Source organism: Pieris rapae, chromosome 22 (genome assembly GCF_905147795.1).
Source record: "Pieris rapae chromosome 22, ilPieRapa1.1, whole genome shotgun sequence".
In the NCBI taxonomy this organism is placed as follows: Eukaryota; Metazoa; Arthropoda; class Insecta; order Lepidoptera; family Pieridae; genus Pieris; species Pieris rapae.
Window position 1 is genome coordinate 2,886,994 of NC_059530.1, and position 18,726 is coordinate 2,905,719.

Genomic DNA, 18,726 nt, shown 5'->3' on the forward strand with positions numbered 1-18,726 from the left:
ACCTTAATGTGAAAATAAAAATAAAATAAAATAAATTTCAGATATCATAGAGAAAGTACAAAAATAACTTTAGAATTTGAATCGTTTTGAATAATACTAACGATAATATTACCAAATTAAAACATGACGTGGCTTGCCAAAATGCTTCGGCGTTGTCGACCTATTTTGTTTAGGAAAGGTATTAGCTCACGTTATTAATTCAATACAATGGGGATTGGCCATAATATGTTATATATGTTTGTAATTTGTATAGACCCCAGGACAGTAAAATTATTTACTTTTAATAAAATAAAAATAAAATACGTTTATTTTGGAACATAAGATCATCTAGGTATCACTTATTCCACGTCAATCAATTCGAACTTGTAGGCGGGATGCCTACAAGTACCTACTCATCGGCAAAGAGAGAGGGTGTAGGCCGAGAGAAAAAGCCGGCGTAAAAAACTCTCGGTACTCTTTTAAAAAAGCAAATCATCAAACAATAATCATAATAACCCCCTTATGGTCTTATTTCTTGAAGCTATGCGATGTACTGTGTAGATAATTATAGGAAACATACGTGTGGGTACTTTACACTACAAATTTGCATACAACATTTAGCTCAATTCAATATGATTTATTCATATAGGTAACATAATGTACACATATAAACGTCAAAAAAAAAGAAATACATATATATTAAATGCTTTGAATTTTATATTTACTGCCAGTTCTCAAATCAAGGGCGTAGAACGGAAGAGAAGAACTGGCAATAAAAGAAAATAGCCGCATCCACACCCGACCGCGTGCGATCTGTTTCTTGTCAGTTTTTTGTTCACGCTCAAAGGCGTTTCAGTCGCTTGGTGCGCGGTGTGGACCGTCGCGATTTTGAATCGCGTGTTCCGTAACTTTTATGTATTCTTAGCATTATCTGAGTTTGAAATAAAGAGTTTAAGCTTTGGAATATGTAATTTTACTTACTTTTACATAATTATTCAAAACGTTGCTGATCGCGATTCTCAAACCTTAGGAATAATGATTGATAGTGACTGTTTTAACACTCTAAAAAGATTCTGTAAACTAACGTAAGAATCTCCAGATGCTAAAAACCTATGTTAACCTTCTTGTTATTCTTAAAAGGCCGGCAACGCACTCGCGAGCCCTCTGGCATTGAGTGTCCATGAGCGGCGGTATCAAACATCAGGTGAGCCTCCTGCCCGTTTGCCCCCTGTTCTATAAAAATAAGAAAAAAAATAGTCTATAACCCAATACTGTCTTTTTCGTTTTCGTAATTTTGGCGTAAATATAATATAAGTAAAATGTAGCTTGTTGCTGCTATGGCTATTATTTGTCGCCGTTTCAAATGTATCCATAGCCAAAGTTCAACTGATTAAGTATGGATTGGCTGGAGCGTATTGGAGGCTTTGGAGCATCCAGTCCGGATCGCTCAAGATTGCTGTTGAATCGGCCTACTACGATCCACCCTCCACGCATCGCGATCTTGGATGAAACCACGAAGTGGATCGTGGGATCGCCGATCCATTTTGGATCGTCCTGTGTGGATGCGGCTAATTTGTCTCTAGAATAGAATGGTTCGTTTTCAAGGTAAATAAAACTACAAATTCATTTAACCATATAATTGCACAATAATAACTCTTTTATTTACAAAATTTAAAACCTTAACTAAATAGTTACACAACACAACAGCGACAGACAGACTTTAGCCTTATTCAAATTCGTGAACTGACGGTAATCGGAACGTAGACAAGTTTTTTTCTCGTTTAGGTTCGTATTCTAAATCGGGGTCACCATCAATTCACTAACATGTAAGATAAGGATGACTCCCTAATGTCAGAAATTATGGACATACAAGAGTCATATTTCGCAAACCTTGGACGATTTTTAAATATAAATCACAATTAGTTTTAAACTCTCTTAAAATGCGTCTGCTCATCTGATCTTCATGTAACAATTAAAGTGACACATTGCCAAGTATAAAAGGAAAGTGTAGGTATAAATCTATATTTTAGACCCAAGATTAAACCTAAGGGATTAATTCCATATTCCAATTGGTTTAGTAAAAACATTAACAAACTTAGTGTTATATTGCACAAGACATTATGCATACATCGTGAATATTTTTTAAATTTGGAATTTAAATCTCTGTTATCAATTATTGTATTAAAACTAATATCTATTGAATTATGTGCCTTCATAAATTTCTATTAAGGAAATAGATTTTACAAAATTTTCAAAAACACTTGAAAGGAGACTTATTAAGAACATATTTACACCAACCAACCGATGAACAAGGCCATCTAGCGACGAATCTCTTACTGAAGAAAACATTTTAAATGTATAAAATTTTATAAGGTTCCGGTTCGTAACTTGGCGAGTATCGTTGGATGCGTAAAAGTATTCGTTAGATCTTTTTCTACTACACGATTGTAGTTTGATTACCTACATAAAATTTTGCCAAGTTACGAACCGATGCCTATATAAAATTACCATAGACAACCCTTAAAACGTTTAAGATATCGTATTCATTCCATAGACGTCATTCTACTGTAATTGAAACAGTAACCATGGTAACAAAAACAACTTTCAGCTGTGATTCCGATTTTGAATTCTCAAGCCACTCTATGTCTATGGAAATTATGTTAGGGCTGCTTATGCAATATCAATTAGTCAGCTTACATCTAACTAGCGATTCTCAGTGAAAAAATTTATTGAAAAATTGAACTTTAATCCATTAATTTAAAGTGGTAATTCCTATGTAAAATTTATTGTTTGTTTAGACTGTCTTTGCAAAAGCACCCTAAGTCAAATGTTTAGGTCGCCTGCACTTTATATGCCTTTTTCGACCTTTTAAAACAGATACATACGAGAAATATCATATTTCTATAAGTTTCATAATCTACTTCAATATATATTAAGAACAGCGGTAGTTTACAATCCAACTGGTTTTAGGTGAATATTGGGTAAGATTCAGACATCTGCGTCCCAAAACCAAACCCTACAAAGACAATCCAATTTTGGAGACGGCTAGATGCATTCTCTTCGCTCTTTGCACTCATATTTGATAACCAATATAAACCAAATAAAGTAAATAAAACCGTACAAATAATATTAAAATATACACGCTATGTTTAAAATATAATAAATAGCTTTTAAACTATTTTAAAAACTGCTGTAAGTTAAAATCCTTAGATAGGATATGGGCCCAGTTGAACTGCCATTTTCATACAAAGGTCTATCCACAAACAACGATCCGACCTACCATGGATAGCTAGAATCGACAGATGGCTATTACAATCCGTCGATTGGTAATTGGCGCACTTTTTTCAATATTTGGATTATGGTGTCTGTCTCATATGGTCAAAAATGAATTGAGATAGGTTATTGGGTTTGGTGTACTCTTACGCCCAAACCCAATAACTTTACGCGCGAACTTTCTTTAATCTCGCCAAATGACGTGACGATACCGATATTATGTATACAATGTGCAGTTGGCCTTTCATTACATTGTATTTAATAATACTTCCGTAAGGGATCAACCTATTAAACTTTGTGTGCACTTGGAACACTAGGGAGATACCATAAACAATTAGTATTAGCATAGAAAATAGAATAGAGCACCACATAGACTCTCATAAAACTATGGTATAGTGCAATGAGACCATTCAAAGTTAACAGCAACATAATATATATTATAAAAGTTTATTTGAATCGACAATGAAATAAAATAAAGATTCTTAGCCCATGGTAACTCCCAAAAAGTGTAACAGAAAACATCAATGTCAAATAGTTTTAAGTTCTGCCAATTTTATGTTTGACAGTACTACAGACTATTGACACTCGTTTCGGGATAGGGGCTCAAAATATTTACAAGGAATTAAAAATCGTAACAATCAAAATTTTAATCTACATACAGCAATTATATGCGAAATCACTGTAAAAAAATGTTTGTGTGTAACAAAAACCCCATTGGTTAACATAATAAATAAACAAAAACAATTTTTACTCAAAACTATAATGTAATAAAACCATTAAAATTTTATAGCTAAACTTTATACGGACCAAACATATGTTGTTTAAACGTATCAGGAATAAACAAAAATACGCGCCAAAAACGTTGACCCGCCATAGACAAGCTAGAGAAGACTTCACGCACAGATACCAGCACGGCCTCCAAGAAAGAAATACGTTTAATATCTATAACAGTTTTGTAGTTGAGTACACACATTCTAAGTGTACAATTATTTAATGTACATTTGGAATGTACAGAGTTTTTGTTACACATCCAACTTTAAGCCAATTATTTATACTTTTCACCCAACGTATACATAAATCGGCTTTTAATAAAAACCTGTTACCTTAATTTAGTAATAAAAATTTACAAAAAAAATAAAATATACATATCAACATTAAACATAATGGCAACTTAATATATAAATATCTTATTCATAATTAAATTCTATGAAATTTTTATTAACAGCCTATTTATAGGTAAATAGGGGCGCGCAAGGGCTTATAGAAAATCATTATTTTCTTTTAAATATTTAGTTTTTACAATGTTCAAGAACTATAGACTTGGAGAGTAGTCTCCTCTCCTTACTGCCCCATAATAAAATCGAAATTTCTTTACTAAAGATAACACTAATAAATTACACTATTTAAAAAGAAATTATTATCTGTACTATAGTGTAAGAGCTGAACTCAAGAGCTGTCACACTTGACATACAAATTTAATATTTATTCAGGTTGAACAAATATGAAGTTGCGAAAATCTACCTTCTAGTAATAACATCATTTTAAGTGAATGTTTTTAAATACAGAATTATTGAAAAAGTCAGAATAGATTCTCTTTTTTAAAATTGGTAAATATATAAAGTAATATGGATTAATATGGGAAAAAGAATGCTTTATAGAAAAGTTTATCTTACTCTCACGCAAAAGCGTTGATTTCATATTTTTTTTGGAATACCTTCAATTATCTACAACTTTGAAAATCACCCACTTACATTCTTTTTCCTAAAACTAAAACTATTCCGATTCCGAATCCTCACTCCCAGTCTCTTCTTCCGAGCTTACCGGTTCGCATTTCACAAACTCTATCTCTTTTCTCGTCCTTTTAGGTCTGCCTCTCTTTGTCGCTTTCTTCTCCGTTCCGTCGTCCATGACCGTTTTGACCATTTGAGAAATTCTTTTCAAATGCTGCTGCTCATGTCTTTGCAGATGATTATTTAGGTATCTCTTAATTTTAAATTTCTTTCCGCACTGGTCACATTCGTGTTCATACTGACTTTCGTCCACTTCCATATGAACAGAATTATGGTGTCGTCTTAAGTAATGTGCATGAGCAAACTCCTTATCACACTTCTCACAACGAAGCTTTGGCTTATCCGGGTGCACAATTTTCTTATGTTTCTTCAAGCGAATTGCAGAATGAAAGAATTTATCGCACAAATCACACTTGACCTTCGAATCTAAAGATGAATGTACTTGCATGTGTTCCTTTAAATATTGGTCATTCTTAAATTCTTTCAAACACTCTGGACATTGCACTTTGGATTCCAAAGGAGGATGTATATTTAGAATGTGACGTTTCATATGATGTCTAGATTTGAATGTCATGTCGCAGAAGACGCATGGATGCCGAGGCACTTGAGAATGTTGGAAGTGCAAGTGTCGATTTAAATTTAAGTGACTTTTATATAATTTTTGACAGATGTGACATTTATACTTTTCGTTATCTGGTCTGTGACAGGCGTCAATATGGTATCGCAGTTTGTAGGGTACACGGAATTCTTTCCCACACTCAGGGCATTTCAACTCAGGTAGAGTGTTTGGGTGGAATCTCTTGACGTGCATGTGCAAAGCTCGCCTTGTCCGGAATTCTTGCAAACAAAACTGGCAAAAACACTTCTCAGACTCCGAATAATGTTTATTCATTCTGTGCATGTATAGATAATGCTTATTCTTAAACGACTTGTCGCATATGTTGCACAAAACAGCTGATTCTTCAGTCGAATGTACACGAGTCGTATGGAGGTATAAATTTTGGTAATTTTTAAATTCTTTGTTACACTTTTCACAGATGTACCGTTTGACTTGTTTGGGAAACATTACTGGTTTCCAAGTGGATAGCACAGATTCATACATAGCTCTCTGCTCGTCTGTAAGTTGTGAACTATTGACGCTAATAAAGCGAATAGGTTTACCTGGTTCAGGCTCAAGCTTTGGTTCAACCTGTGATGGTTCTGGCAGTGCTTCAAAGGGTTTCGGATTGTAACTTTTTGGATCTTGTATATATTGTGGTTCTTCCATTTTGAGGGCTTGTTCGTAATGCTCTGTGTACTTCTGGTCAAAGGAAACTCCAGGCGGGTAGATTGGCATTTGCTCCTCCATTTTATTCTGAAAATATTTTGGAACAGTTTCAGTATATTCTGTTTATAAGCTGTGATGACTTTTGATGGAATAGGTGACATATTTGGAGATATACAATATAGAATATACTGTATATTTGACAGGACTTTTCGGATATGAAAAGTTACAAGTGTGTAAATGAAGGTTACTACAGCAACATGATGGGTAATTTGAATTAGAGAATCACCAATTATTGGGACTGCATGCTCAACGATATCCAATACTTTTTTATAGGAGCTGTAAACTAAAACCAACACAGCAAAACTATTTAATGTACAAATAAATTATCTAGCAACCAATTTGATTGTTTATTTTCATTGAGTGAAACTAAATAACAAATATATAGGGAAGGATGTTTAGCTAAATATGTATACATATAAGAGCAGGCCAATATTTTAAGTGCAATATATACTGCACTATACTGATTTTATACAAATTTTAAATCAATATACCTAGCTAATAGTAGAAGTGGTTAAAGTGGTTGAATTAGAGAAAATTAAAATTAAAATAAATAATTAGGCAAAATTTTAGTAAAAAATATACTTTAGATAAGCATGAATATAATATAATGATATTATTCAACATAATTAATCCTCAATTAAATAATGAAAAAAAAAAACAATAGGAAAATTACTTAGGTAAATTATTATATATACTCTAAATTCTACCTACACATATTATTTATAATTTTTTATAATTAAAAAAATATAAATTAAGTTAATTACAAAGATTTACAAATAAAGAGATCTTGTAGATTTCTTTTTCAGTAACTTATGAATTTTAAATATCAACAGATGTTTCACTTTCAATTAAAAAAAATATATATTTTAAAAATTATTGTATAAAGAAACATGGTACGAAAATAACAGAATTACGAAATTTATTAATTATACTGCTCCCATTATTTTTATGCATATGTTAAAAAATATATCACTTATTTAATTGAGATTGGTTTAATAACAAGTTCCTATTATCATTTTATCTGAATCCAATAAAATATACATTAATCTTTTAATGAGTCGTGTATACATCAAGTCTAAACAAATGCAAGTGTTTATTATGTGCAATAAAACTATAATGGAGCATAGACGACAAAATGAAGCGAATTGGATTTTATTTCGAAGTTTGCAGTCGCGCATTTTTTATATTATCAACCTACTTTAAATAACAAACTCTAGCATTGAATATAATTGGTTAACTAATTACTTACTTGTATGTTTCTAAGACAATGTCCTTAAATTGCTCTTTTACACGTCATATTATTGAATCGCGATGCTTAACAAAATAAAGTGGATTAAAGATAAAAGGTATTTGCCCTGAGGCATTATATTATTACAATAACACCACCCATAAAGTTATTTCCATTTAAACACTCACTTTAATAACATAGTAAATAAACTCCTTATTTTTAAATTAATTTGTAAAAATATAAGATTTTTAATGAATTTACATTAAAATCACGATAATTTTTTCACGAAAAATTGATAGCGTTTGACAATTGGCATATTCATGTTTGACAATTGTAAATTATAATTGTCTTTTTATCTATGATGCCACAGAATATAGATTTGTTGGTACAACATCCACAGACTGTATACATAATAGCAAATAATTAATGTTTAACTTCTTGTAAAAACGTTAGCGGTTGTGGCTAATTGAGCATATTCATTAAAATGCTCTAGTGTAATTTACTACAAGCACTATATTTATAATAACTCCTTAATATCGCTTGTAAAAAATTACCCACTTTTTAACATGATTTCATTTAAATAAAGATATTTTTAATAGTTTATAAATCTGATTGCTGCAAAGAAATCTTACTCATTAGTTATGCGCAGCGATCAATTATAGATTCATAATAATGATAGAAAAGTCGATACCTACCACGTGTGAGTGCTCAAAATAGCTTTTACTCGCGAATCATTCGCACTTCATTGTTTTGCAATTTACGAAAATGAGAGAAATTGTGCATTTACAAGCTGGACAGTGCGGCAACCAAATAGGTTCAAAGGTATTTTTTTTATAAAATGATGTAAGGAGGTCGTTCCAAAAGTGTTATCCATTCGGCTGTTACTAAAATATGAAATCTATTTTTAACCGTTACGCTCTGAATACTATAATACTTATTTAATAGATGAACAAATTTAAAATGCATGTCATAATTATAACTCATATTAGCAAATATCTCTATCAATGACGATAAGATAATGTAATGGTACATAGATTTTAAAACGCAGGTTATTTAATTCGAATAATGTTTGTATCTGGATGCGCTAACGCATGTTCAACAAATTGTGTAATAAGTTATTGTCTAGTAATTTTATGATATTTAGTTCTGGGAAATAATATCGGATGAACATGGCATTGATGCTACTGGGAGATATCATGGAGACAGTGACCTGCAGCTGGAGAGGATCCAGGTGTATTACAATGAAGCGGATAATGGTAAGACTCCTCTAGGTACATATTTGTTTTGTTTGTTTTATTTACACATTTTTTAGTCTGTAGTAATGTTACGCCTGTCAAGAGTGTTTAAATTAAATAAAGAATGTAATATTATATTATAAATATAATATTGGCGATAGCTAATGATTATATTTGCGCATTTATACAAACTTGATTTTTTTTAAAGCGTAAATGTTATACAGAGATATCCTTCATTTATAATGCATCGTGATTGTAAAACTTTAGATATTTATTTTTAAGAAAATTTTACCTACACCCGGAAAACATTAAAAACAAATTATTAAAAAAGCCTACATCTTATTAATTAAAACTTGGCACTTTAACGAACTAAGCCAGAGTACAAAAAAAAAGGTTTACATCTATATAAACCTTATTAATTATATGTATTTCCGAACCAATTCGACTTATGGTCCTTCAAGAAAAGAGCGTACCAATTCTTAAAAGGCCGGCAAAGCCCTCTGGCATTGAGTGTATATGGGCGGCGGTATCACTAAACATCCGATGAGCCTCCTGCCCATTTGCCCCCTGTTCTATAAATAAAAATAAAATAAAAAATGTACCGTACCCATGCTAAGTATTCTTGTTAAAATGAATTGATTTCAAGCCAATTTAGCTTACAAAGAAGATTCATGGTAAGATTCAGAGTAAGACTAACGGTGAGAATTAAAATCGTAACTCTATTTTGAATATCAGGGAATGTTTAAGAAAAGGAATGTGAAACAACGCCTAATAATGTGACTATTGCTACCATGAGAATTTGGTTAATAGTCGATAACACTCTCTGGAAAGTGTCCATATATCAGCCATTCGCGACCGTTCTCTTTCTACTCAGAAAATTGGTCTACCGCATCCTTGGAAAAATAAATCTTAGTAGAAAATATTTCTTTCTATATACAGGCAGTCGCTACGTCCCTCGAGCCGTATTGGTAGACTTGGAGCCTGGCACCATGGACGCTATAAGGTCATCCAGCTACGGGGCACTGTTCAGACCTGATAACTTTGTGTTTGGACAAAGTGGAGCAGGTAAGAGGAAAAGGAAGGTAGTTATCAATTAAAAATACTTCTCTTAAAACTGATTTGATTGTGGTAGGAGTTGTAGTTTCTTTTATGTATAATAGGGAAGCTTTTGTGCATGGATAGAGATGGGCCGCGGGGATAAAAATACGAGCAAAGGAAATCGGATAGAAAATACTGGAACTGAAAACGGGTTTCCTAAAAACTGTTGAAAAAATAGTTTAGGCTTCTGAAAACGATGAGATCTTTGTGTAAATTTTCTGGTGTGTCTGTCTTCATGAAACGGTCGTAAGTCATCATTCAGGTTGCTGAAATCGAGAAACACTTCATTCAACCCGTCTAAGTAACAATATCATTAACAAATTATACCAAAATACATAACGGTTACAATTCTTTCAATTAAGAGTTCCCAAATCAAATGCGTTGAGATAGAAGAACTCTTAAGAAACTCTGCTAATCTTTATACTCACCGAGTTTTGGTTTACAAGAAAATTGTAAGGAACTGTCACCGTTGATACCGTGCTTATCACTCCTCGTCAAAAAAAATGAGGCAATCACGTTTTTTCTTTCAACAAAAATGTTACTTACATTTTTATGTGATATTCAATAGTTTCGTCAAAAAGGTCTGTATACATTTTTTAATATTTATTTATATTGAATGCGAATAAAAAATGGCATTTACAAAACGAGCTATCTCTGTTACATGTTTTTATACGTTTTCTACTAATCGCGCATCGTTGTTGAGAAAAAAAACGTATGGATTTCTGAACCACGAACAACATAGAACTACCATTGACTTTTTCTAATCAGGCAACAACTGGGCCAAGGGACATTACACAGAGGGTGCTGAACTGGTGGAATCAGTGATGGACGTCGTCAGGAAGGAGGCCGAGGGCTGCGACTGTCTGCAGGGTAAGTTTATAGAAGTCACGATAATTCAAAGTAAAACAATATTCTAGACTTTAGAAATTGCTACCGCGCTGGTAACAGAAATCTATGGGTGAGTTTCAGAAACGAGCAGATACTTAGCACAACGACTCCCGTATGTCCAACCATTTTTGACGGAAGAGAGACTTCTCTTTTCCGAATCTTGCACTAATCTACAATAGCTAGTTAGCCGAGAGGAAGAGGAATCGAATAGATAGTTATATTTGTGCTTTTGTCATTTGTAGTTTCAAAGTAATTCATATTTTTGTTTGTTTCTTTATACAAATCTATACGCAATGCATTTAATTGTTTGTTTAATTGATAGGTTTCCAACTCACCCATTCCCTTGGGGGTGGAACTGGGTCTGGACTTGGTACTCTATTACTTAGCAAACTGCGGGAGGAGTATCCGGACAGGATTGTTAACACATTCAGCGTCATGCCATCACCAAAGGTAATAAATAAGAATATTTTCATTTTATTAACAGTCGTATAAACAATATGGCGTTTCAAATTTAATGATTTTACTATTAATGTTTAAAGAACTTTATTTCTCATTACAAAAAAAAAAAAAAAATATTTACATGAGAAACTTAATATTAATATTATAATTTCACACCCTCATATACTATTAAATTGTATAAACGATAAATAAAAACTATTATATAGTAACATAGTATGTGTTTTCCAGGTTTCAGACACAGTAGTGGAGCCATATAATGCTACGTTATCCGTACATCAATTAGTAGAAAATACAGACGAGACGTTTTGTATAGACAACGAGGCTTTATATGACATATGCTTTAGAACTCTAAGGCTGTCTTCCCCGACGTATGGTGATCTTAACCATTTGGTTTCCGTAAGCATATGATGTTATAAATTATGTAAATTCATTTAAACTTTTGCCCAAGATTTTCGCCGAAGTTTTTTCTTTGTCTCTTGCGTGGAGTAGATCTTAGAATGGTCCCCTCCAATATTATTTCTCACTGGAACGCTTGATGACATAAATAAAATCAGTGGCGTTACAATCTTTTTCGGTCTAGGCCTCAGATTTCTATATCTGTTTCATGATTTTTTTTATAGAACAGGGGGCAAACAGGCAGGCTCACCTGATGTTAAGTGATACCGCCGCCCATGGACACTATCAATGCCAGAGGGCTCGCGAGTGCGTTGCCGGCCTTTTAAGAATTGGTACGCTCATTTCTTGATCTGTCAATCTTATAGTGCCCGAAATACGCCGTCGATAAGCCGGTTCCCTCACGATTTTTTCTTCACCGTTCGAGCGAATGTTAAATGTGCATAACAGTGCAACATACAAAGAAAATCCATTTGTGCACAGCCGGGGATAGAACCTACGACCTTAGGATGACAGTCGCACGCTGAAGCCACTAGGCCAACACTACGCTTTATTGTTGACGTAATCTGTTTTGATTATAGATCTTTGTAGTTTTGAGGTCTGTTTAATGTATGCGTGAAAAACTCCCAATTGTAATAAAACAATTACGAATATTTATTGCTGACTTTTGGTACCAAGATTTATAGGTTTTGACATATGATTTTTAAGCTGACAATGTCTGGAGTAACCACTTGCCTCCGGTTCCCCGGACAACTGAATGCTGATCTGCGGAAGCTTGCTGTCAATATGGTGCCATTTCCTAGGCTGCATTTCTTTATGCCCGGTGAGTATATAAATTAAAGCAGTTTCAAATTCAAATTCAAAAATCATTTATTCATGTAGGTGCACTTATGAACGTCAAAAAATAAATATACATTGAATGCGTCTAATTTTACATTAACTGCCAGTTCTCAAATCAAGGGCGTAGAACGGAAGAGAAGAACTAACATTAAACTCTCCTCCACTCCTTTTAATCGCCAAGTTTTTTCTTTTACACAAATGTTTCTTTTTTATTATAGATTAGAATCTCAAGCCTATATGAATAAGATTTTTGTGAAACGAAAGTATAAATAGATATGTTAATAGGCAACAAATCGCTAAACCACCTTTTAAATACATAATTTAAAAAAATATTTGATCAAAATTGTAGGACGTGGCGTAAAAGTCGTGCTAAGTCTCGACGTAGAATATCCTTAGCAAGATGTAGAACAACCTTTAGTTAATAACATATGTAATCCAGTATGCAGATGGGAGTCTCTATTTTCACCCCTCTACAATCATCCCTTATGTTTTTTTTCTTAATTATAAACTTTAATTTTTTGGCACAAAAACATGGCAAAACAACGTTTGCCGGGTCAGCTAGTAATATATATAAATCTTCTAGGCTTCGCTCCGTTGACAGCTCGGAACAGCCAGGGTTATCGCGCTCTTACTGTGCCCGAGCTTACGCAACAGGTAATAATAATAATAATAAATATATATACGAATAATAAAGCATTTACAATGTTAGGTGTATTCTAATAATATTATATCTAGCATCGGCCCCTCATCCGCTTGCCAAGTAGCAAATTCCTCTCTCACTCTTCTCCAGCTCTGTGGTCGTCTTCTACCACGGTTTTCGTAATGTGGACCCCATTGCAAATGACCACCCCCACATCTATTTCAGCTGCTTAATATTCGTTTAATAACTCTTACTCTTGTATTGTATCAGAGATCCTGGTTCCATTTATCAGCTTTTATTATTCCGACCATATTTCTTTCCATTGCGTGTTAGCATGTTTTAGGTTTGTTAATATCGAATCTCGGTGACCAAGTTTGACATTCAGACAATTAGTATGCATGAATAATTTATTTAAACTTCATATTTGTCTTTTATAACTTCCTTTATAGCCCATTAACATTTCGACACGCAACAGAGAATAAAACTTAAGAGCAAGTTAGCAAGTGTCGTTGGATACGTAGAAGGTATTTAGGTTTTAAACTTGAGGAGCAAACTAGCTATCTATGAAAACATTGCCAAGTTACGTGCCGATATGAAGGTATTGATAGAAATGATATACAGTATAATAACAAAGATAATCTATCCCTTTTTAGTATTTATAAACTTAAATATAAAGTCTAAATCAGTATATTTATACCGTTTAAGCTAATGACTATCTTTTCATCATGTAAATACAAGTTGAAAGAAAAGAACGAAAGACTACTAGACTTAGAATGCAAGGGAGTTAAATTATGTTATCTTACTTTTGTCATTCTAGACTCTTGTTAGATTTTTTTAAATAAAAACATGTTTAAGAAAACTGCGTACACATTACAAAAAAGCAGCCAACGCACTCGTGAGTCTTCTGGCAATGATAGTCTGCATCTGCTTCTGCCTGCTTTCCTGTTCTTCTATAATAACAATACTGAAATCTGAACCTATTTCCAAAATGATTTCAACATAATGGCTGAGTAACTTAAACTATAATATAATCTAATAAAAGAAAATTCCCAGTCGTTCAGCCTAGGACAGTTAATGATAAACTAATAATGTTTGGCCCAAAATAGATGTTTAGTCCCGTTAACATGATGGCGGCATGTGATCCTCGTCACGGTAGGTACTTGACGGTGGCTGCCATCTTCCGAGGACGGATGTCCATGAAGGAAGTTGATGAGCAGATGCTGTCTGTTCAGGATAAGAACTCGGGGTGAGTTCTCTCTCTAATATTTATATAGTTTATAAATAGCCATTAAAGTTTTTTTAACTCTGAACATACAACTGAACAAATTGAAAATATAAAGTTCAGTAGTAATTTAGCTATTAATCCAAAAATAAAAGAGTTTTTATATATCTTTTATTAAACGGTTTCATCAACAATTTCTTCGACGTCTGGTACTTGTAACGCAACCAATTACCAATCATTGTCTTAACAGATATTGAATCAAAGAACTAAGGTCAACTATAATTAATCCCTGCAGGGAAATGCTTTAAACTATACAAATATGAATGAATAGTATTACTCGCGTACAATAAACTACCAAAGTGTATTAGGATTGTAGGAAAGATAAATACTTTATATATAAATAATAATAATATTTGCAGTTATTTCGTCGAATGGATACCGAATAACGTAAAAGTAGCCGTCTGTGACGTACCACCTCGGGGACTCAAAATGGCGGCCACGTTCGTTGGTAACACCACCGCCATACAGGAGATATTTAAACGAATCTCTGAACAGTTCACTGTTATGTTCAGACGTAAGGTAGATATATAAATACACTAATGTAAATATGATTAAGTTATTTTGAGTCATACGATGGTAGTAATGTGGTCATAAAATTTGGTCAAACAGGCCTTCCTCCATTGGTACACGGGAGAGGGAATGGATGAAATGGAGTTCACAGAGGCCGAAAGTAATATGAACGACCTCATATCTGAATACCAGCAATATGAGGTATGTACTTGCAAAAATAATCATCTACGCTAATATTATAAAGAGGAAAACTTTGTTTGTTTGTAATGAATAGGCTCATAAACTACTGGACCGATTTTAAAAATTCTTTCACCATTCGAAAGCTACATTATCCACGAGTAATATGGGCTATATTTAATTTTGAACAAAAATAGGGTTCCGTAAGATATTAGGGTTTTTCGGACACAAGGTGTAAAAAATCAACCAAAAAAGTTATTAACTTAATTTCCGTACCCTGCCTAAACTATTAAAGATAGAACCATAAAATGTTCTAAGTAATTGTAGATCTTATAAATATCTACAAAAAAGCCCGCGACACACTATACCTATCTATGTCGAATGAGGCACAATAACCATAAATGATATAAGTACATGGCAAAACGATGTTTGCCAGGTCAGCTAGTAATACAATAAATTGATTTGGATTCGTTCACTTGCCAATCGTAGTTCTTATTTTTAAGGACAATATCCATTCATTGTTATTTAAATATATTGGACAGTTATTAAATATTAATATGGCATACTTATGTTTATAACATATTTGATCCGTCTATCACGATGTGTGGTAGGAGTGAGACAAAATTACTTCTCGAATGGCGTGACCCACTAGATGACTACAGAGTTGCACGAATTTGCGTAAAAATGGGGAATTTGACATTAGCTCATGCTTGGTCATGTAACCATTTTCATGTTGGAAAATGACTTTGTCTCAAGCTCAATGGCCGATATTAATGTTTTAAAATTATATTTAATTAAAAACTTCTTGTTTAGGAGGTAGGAGTTGACGACGAATTTGACGAACAGGAAGAGACGCAACCGGAAGAGGAATATACTGAGGAAGAATAAATTTCAGTGTTGAGATTTAGCGTAAATTGATACGCACGTATGTCATAATTCAGACTTTTGGCATTTGAGTCATTGCGCAAGTCTTATCTGAAACCTTACTTTAACAGAAGCCCTTTGAAATTCAACCCTCATCTCGAAATCAATTATTAAATAATAAATTCACGTAGACTGAGTTCTAATTATACTAAATACATTACATGACACTAGTTAATTCAAGTAGTATATACTTTGTATAAAAATTTTGTCATGTGTCCTGTTCAATTAAACATGTCAAAGAAAACTTACAAGATAAGTTTTAACTATATTCGTTTCATCGATACAAGTTAATAACGACATTGTAGGGTCACGGAATTCTTTCTTGTTCTCTTGTCATTAGCGTAAATTCGTTAAGTATTAAAATAATTGTTAAATGTCTATACATTTTTTAATATTCTTCACGGTGTTCGTTCCTGGTTTTGTTTTATACCTATATGCTCACAGAACGCTTCTAAAGTATTCCAGACGAAAATAATTTCTTAATGAATCCATTGTGACCGTTATACCTTATATACCTATAAGTGCGGAGATCTTTATACCTTATATACCTATAAGTACCGTAATTTTACAGATGATTCGTGCTATAGATTGATATTTATTTATAAATGAGACTGTTTAGCACCAAAAACTTAGTAGTTCTTAAGAAAATACGTATATTGTTGTGTAGAAATCAAATGTTAATAAAATACTTTGTTTTGAACTGTCATTATTTATTTAAAGTGCCTTTTTTACCAATATCTATTGGAATAAAACAAAGGAATTTATGAATCAATTGGTTAAGTCCTTAGATGTTCTATAAATCTAGCTAAATTAATTTGATTCTAGGCTAAATTATATTTATTTCTTAAAGGCTTATCAGCTAATACCCTACAATAAAAAAAAGTTGTGTGGTTTTATGAAACCACGGTAAAAGTGAAACTTTTCACACTAGACATTTAACTTAATTTTTTTCGAATAATATTCGCTTTATCAATCTTAATTTTATACTTAGAAAATTGGAATGATAATGGGAAATAATAAAATTAGACTGTCTCTAACTAATATTTTTAATTTAACTCTGTATCTTGAGTACAACTTACATAATACTTAACAATTATTTAGATTATACACATATCATATAAAAGTAGACTTGGCTACTATGACGAGCGCCTTTCACTTTATCCCTACTCCGCCGCCGACCGTCACGCGACATGTGCCACACAGACCAAACAGTTTGAGACGATGTAATCAAAGTTTCACTTTAATATATTTCCAAGCATGTGTTTAAGGCCCAAGGTTAAACAAATTACATTTGTTAATACAAATCTATGTTAAATATTAATATTAAATTTTATCTTATTCACAGGTTTAACGGGTATTTTTTTAACAATCTCAGTTCCAAATTTTTTATAATTTAAATGTTCGTTGATATTTGTAATTGTTTCATTATGAACCGATGTACAATCTACAATTTCTATATTTTCTTCATTTTTATTTTCTATTTTATTTAAATTATTGCCAATGTTTTTGCTGTTGTTAGAATTAAGAGCCACCTCATTTAATCTTCCTTTATTTAATGGTCCAATAAAATTCACAGGAGGTTGGCTGTGACTACTAATAATCTTGGTTTTGTTATTTGGGATATCATAATTCATAGAGATGCTATAAGAGGTATCACTCTTTTTACTTCCCACCTTTCTTCTTTTTTTGTTTCCATAATAAATAATATTTTCTTCAGCCATATTAACTTTAACTGTAGTCTCCTTAACAACAGTTACATCTTCTCTAATATTCTTCTTAACAACTTCTTTGTCTAGATTTTTTAAACGGTACAAAACATCTCTTTGACGTTGTAGTAATTTTTCTTTTGTCTCAGAGATATTTTCAAGTTCTGGAGCATAGCAGACATGTAAACACCCACCATAGAAATTCTTGGTATCTAACATTTTCTTAGCTACTCTTGCAGATTGCACTTTGTCATACTGTGCATGATAAGTCTCAGTAAATGATTCAGCAGGATGATCTAATGATATTGTGAATTGTAGAAGGCGTCCAAATTTAAGGAACAATGATTTGGTTTCTTGGCGAAGGTTGAGAGACGGGACTCCAAATATAAGCAGGTGATTTGATTCCTTTGTAATGGAGTAAGCCTGTAATTGCAATAATTTTGTTAATGTACTTGATAAATAACCTCTGCAGACTTTTACACCCCTACTTGAGTTAACAACCGTCGTAATGCATTTTTATGTATATTTGTTTAAAACATATGTGATAGCTGTTGTGAGTTTGTAAAATATATTTACATAAAGTAATCAAGTGTGTTTGAATAAGTCATTGAAGCAAATGAAATAATAGATATATATTAATTCAGTCTAAAGATTTTGCTAATATAAATATTTTGCTCGTGTAAATAGCAACGATCATAGATATGAATACTATAACCTTTACAGCGGTGAGTTTTCTCCCTTGTCTGTACGGGAGGCGTGTTGTACATAAAGGTTGTTGCTCATGGTGAGGAAGTAACACATTTTCCATTATTAAGACATATATAAGACATAAGAAATCTTGGTAGTGATTTCGATTTTCGTGGAACACTAAAGTAGTTTTACAGATTTTTGTTTGTAAATAGAAAACCTTTTTTTTTTAATTTAAGCAGTAAGCACCACAGATAAGAAAATTTAAACGAGCTACAGATTGAGATATT

At 32.7% G+C, this 18,726-nt stretch overlaps 3 protein-coding genes across 3 annotated transcripts; 1 reads left to right on the forward strand and 2 right to left on the reverse strand.

Moving 5' to 3' along the window:
* Positions 1–1,601: 1,601 nt before the first annotated feature.
* Positions 1,602–7,895, reverse strand: LOC110996167 (zinc finger protein 58-like). Its single transcript, XM_022263717.2, has 2 exons — positions 7,619–7,895; positions 1,602–6,396 (listed from the first exon to the last, which is right to left on the reverse strand). The coding sequence occupies exon 2, from the start codon at positions 6,388–6,390 to the stop codon at positions 5,026–5,028; it is 1,365 nt and encodes a 454-aa protein (XP_022119409.2). The 5' UTR covers positions 6,391–6,396; positions 7,619–7,895; the 3' UTR covers positions 1,602–5,025.
* A 205-nt stretch (positions 7,896–8,100) lies between these two features.
* Positions 8,101–16,743, forward strand: LOC110996168 (tubulin beta chain). Its single transcript, XM_022263718.2, has 12 exons — positions 8,101–8,419; positions 8,742–8,853; positions 9,772–9,897; positions 10,699–10,800; positions 11,141–11,268; positions 11,506–11,673; positions 12,379–12,493; positions 13,094–13,164; positions 14,257–14,396; positions 14,792–14,951; positions 15,042–15,143; positions 15,933–16,743. The coding sequence occupies exons 1-12, from the start codon at positions 8,363–8,365 to the stop codon at positions 16,005–16,007; spliced, it is 1,356 nt and encodes a 451-aa protein (XP_022119410.2). The 5' UTR covers positions 8,101–8,362; the 3' UTR covers positions 16,008–16,743.
* Positions 16,744–17,075: 332 nt separating this feature from the next.
* On the reverse strand, positions 17,076–18,689 carry LOC110996149 (RNA-binding protein 48). The gene is made up of 2 exons (XM_022263691.2): positions 18,465–18,689; positions 17,076–18,172 (listed from the first exon to the last, which is right to left on the reverse strand). Exons 1-2 carry the CDS (start codon positions 18,555–18,557, stop codon positions 17,354–17,356), a joined length of 912 nt encoding a protein of 303 aa, XP_022119383.2. The 5' UTR covers positions 18,558–18,689; the 3' UTR covers positions 17,076–17,353.
* Between the last annotated feature and the right edge of the window lie 37 nt (positions 18,690–18,726).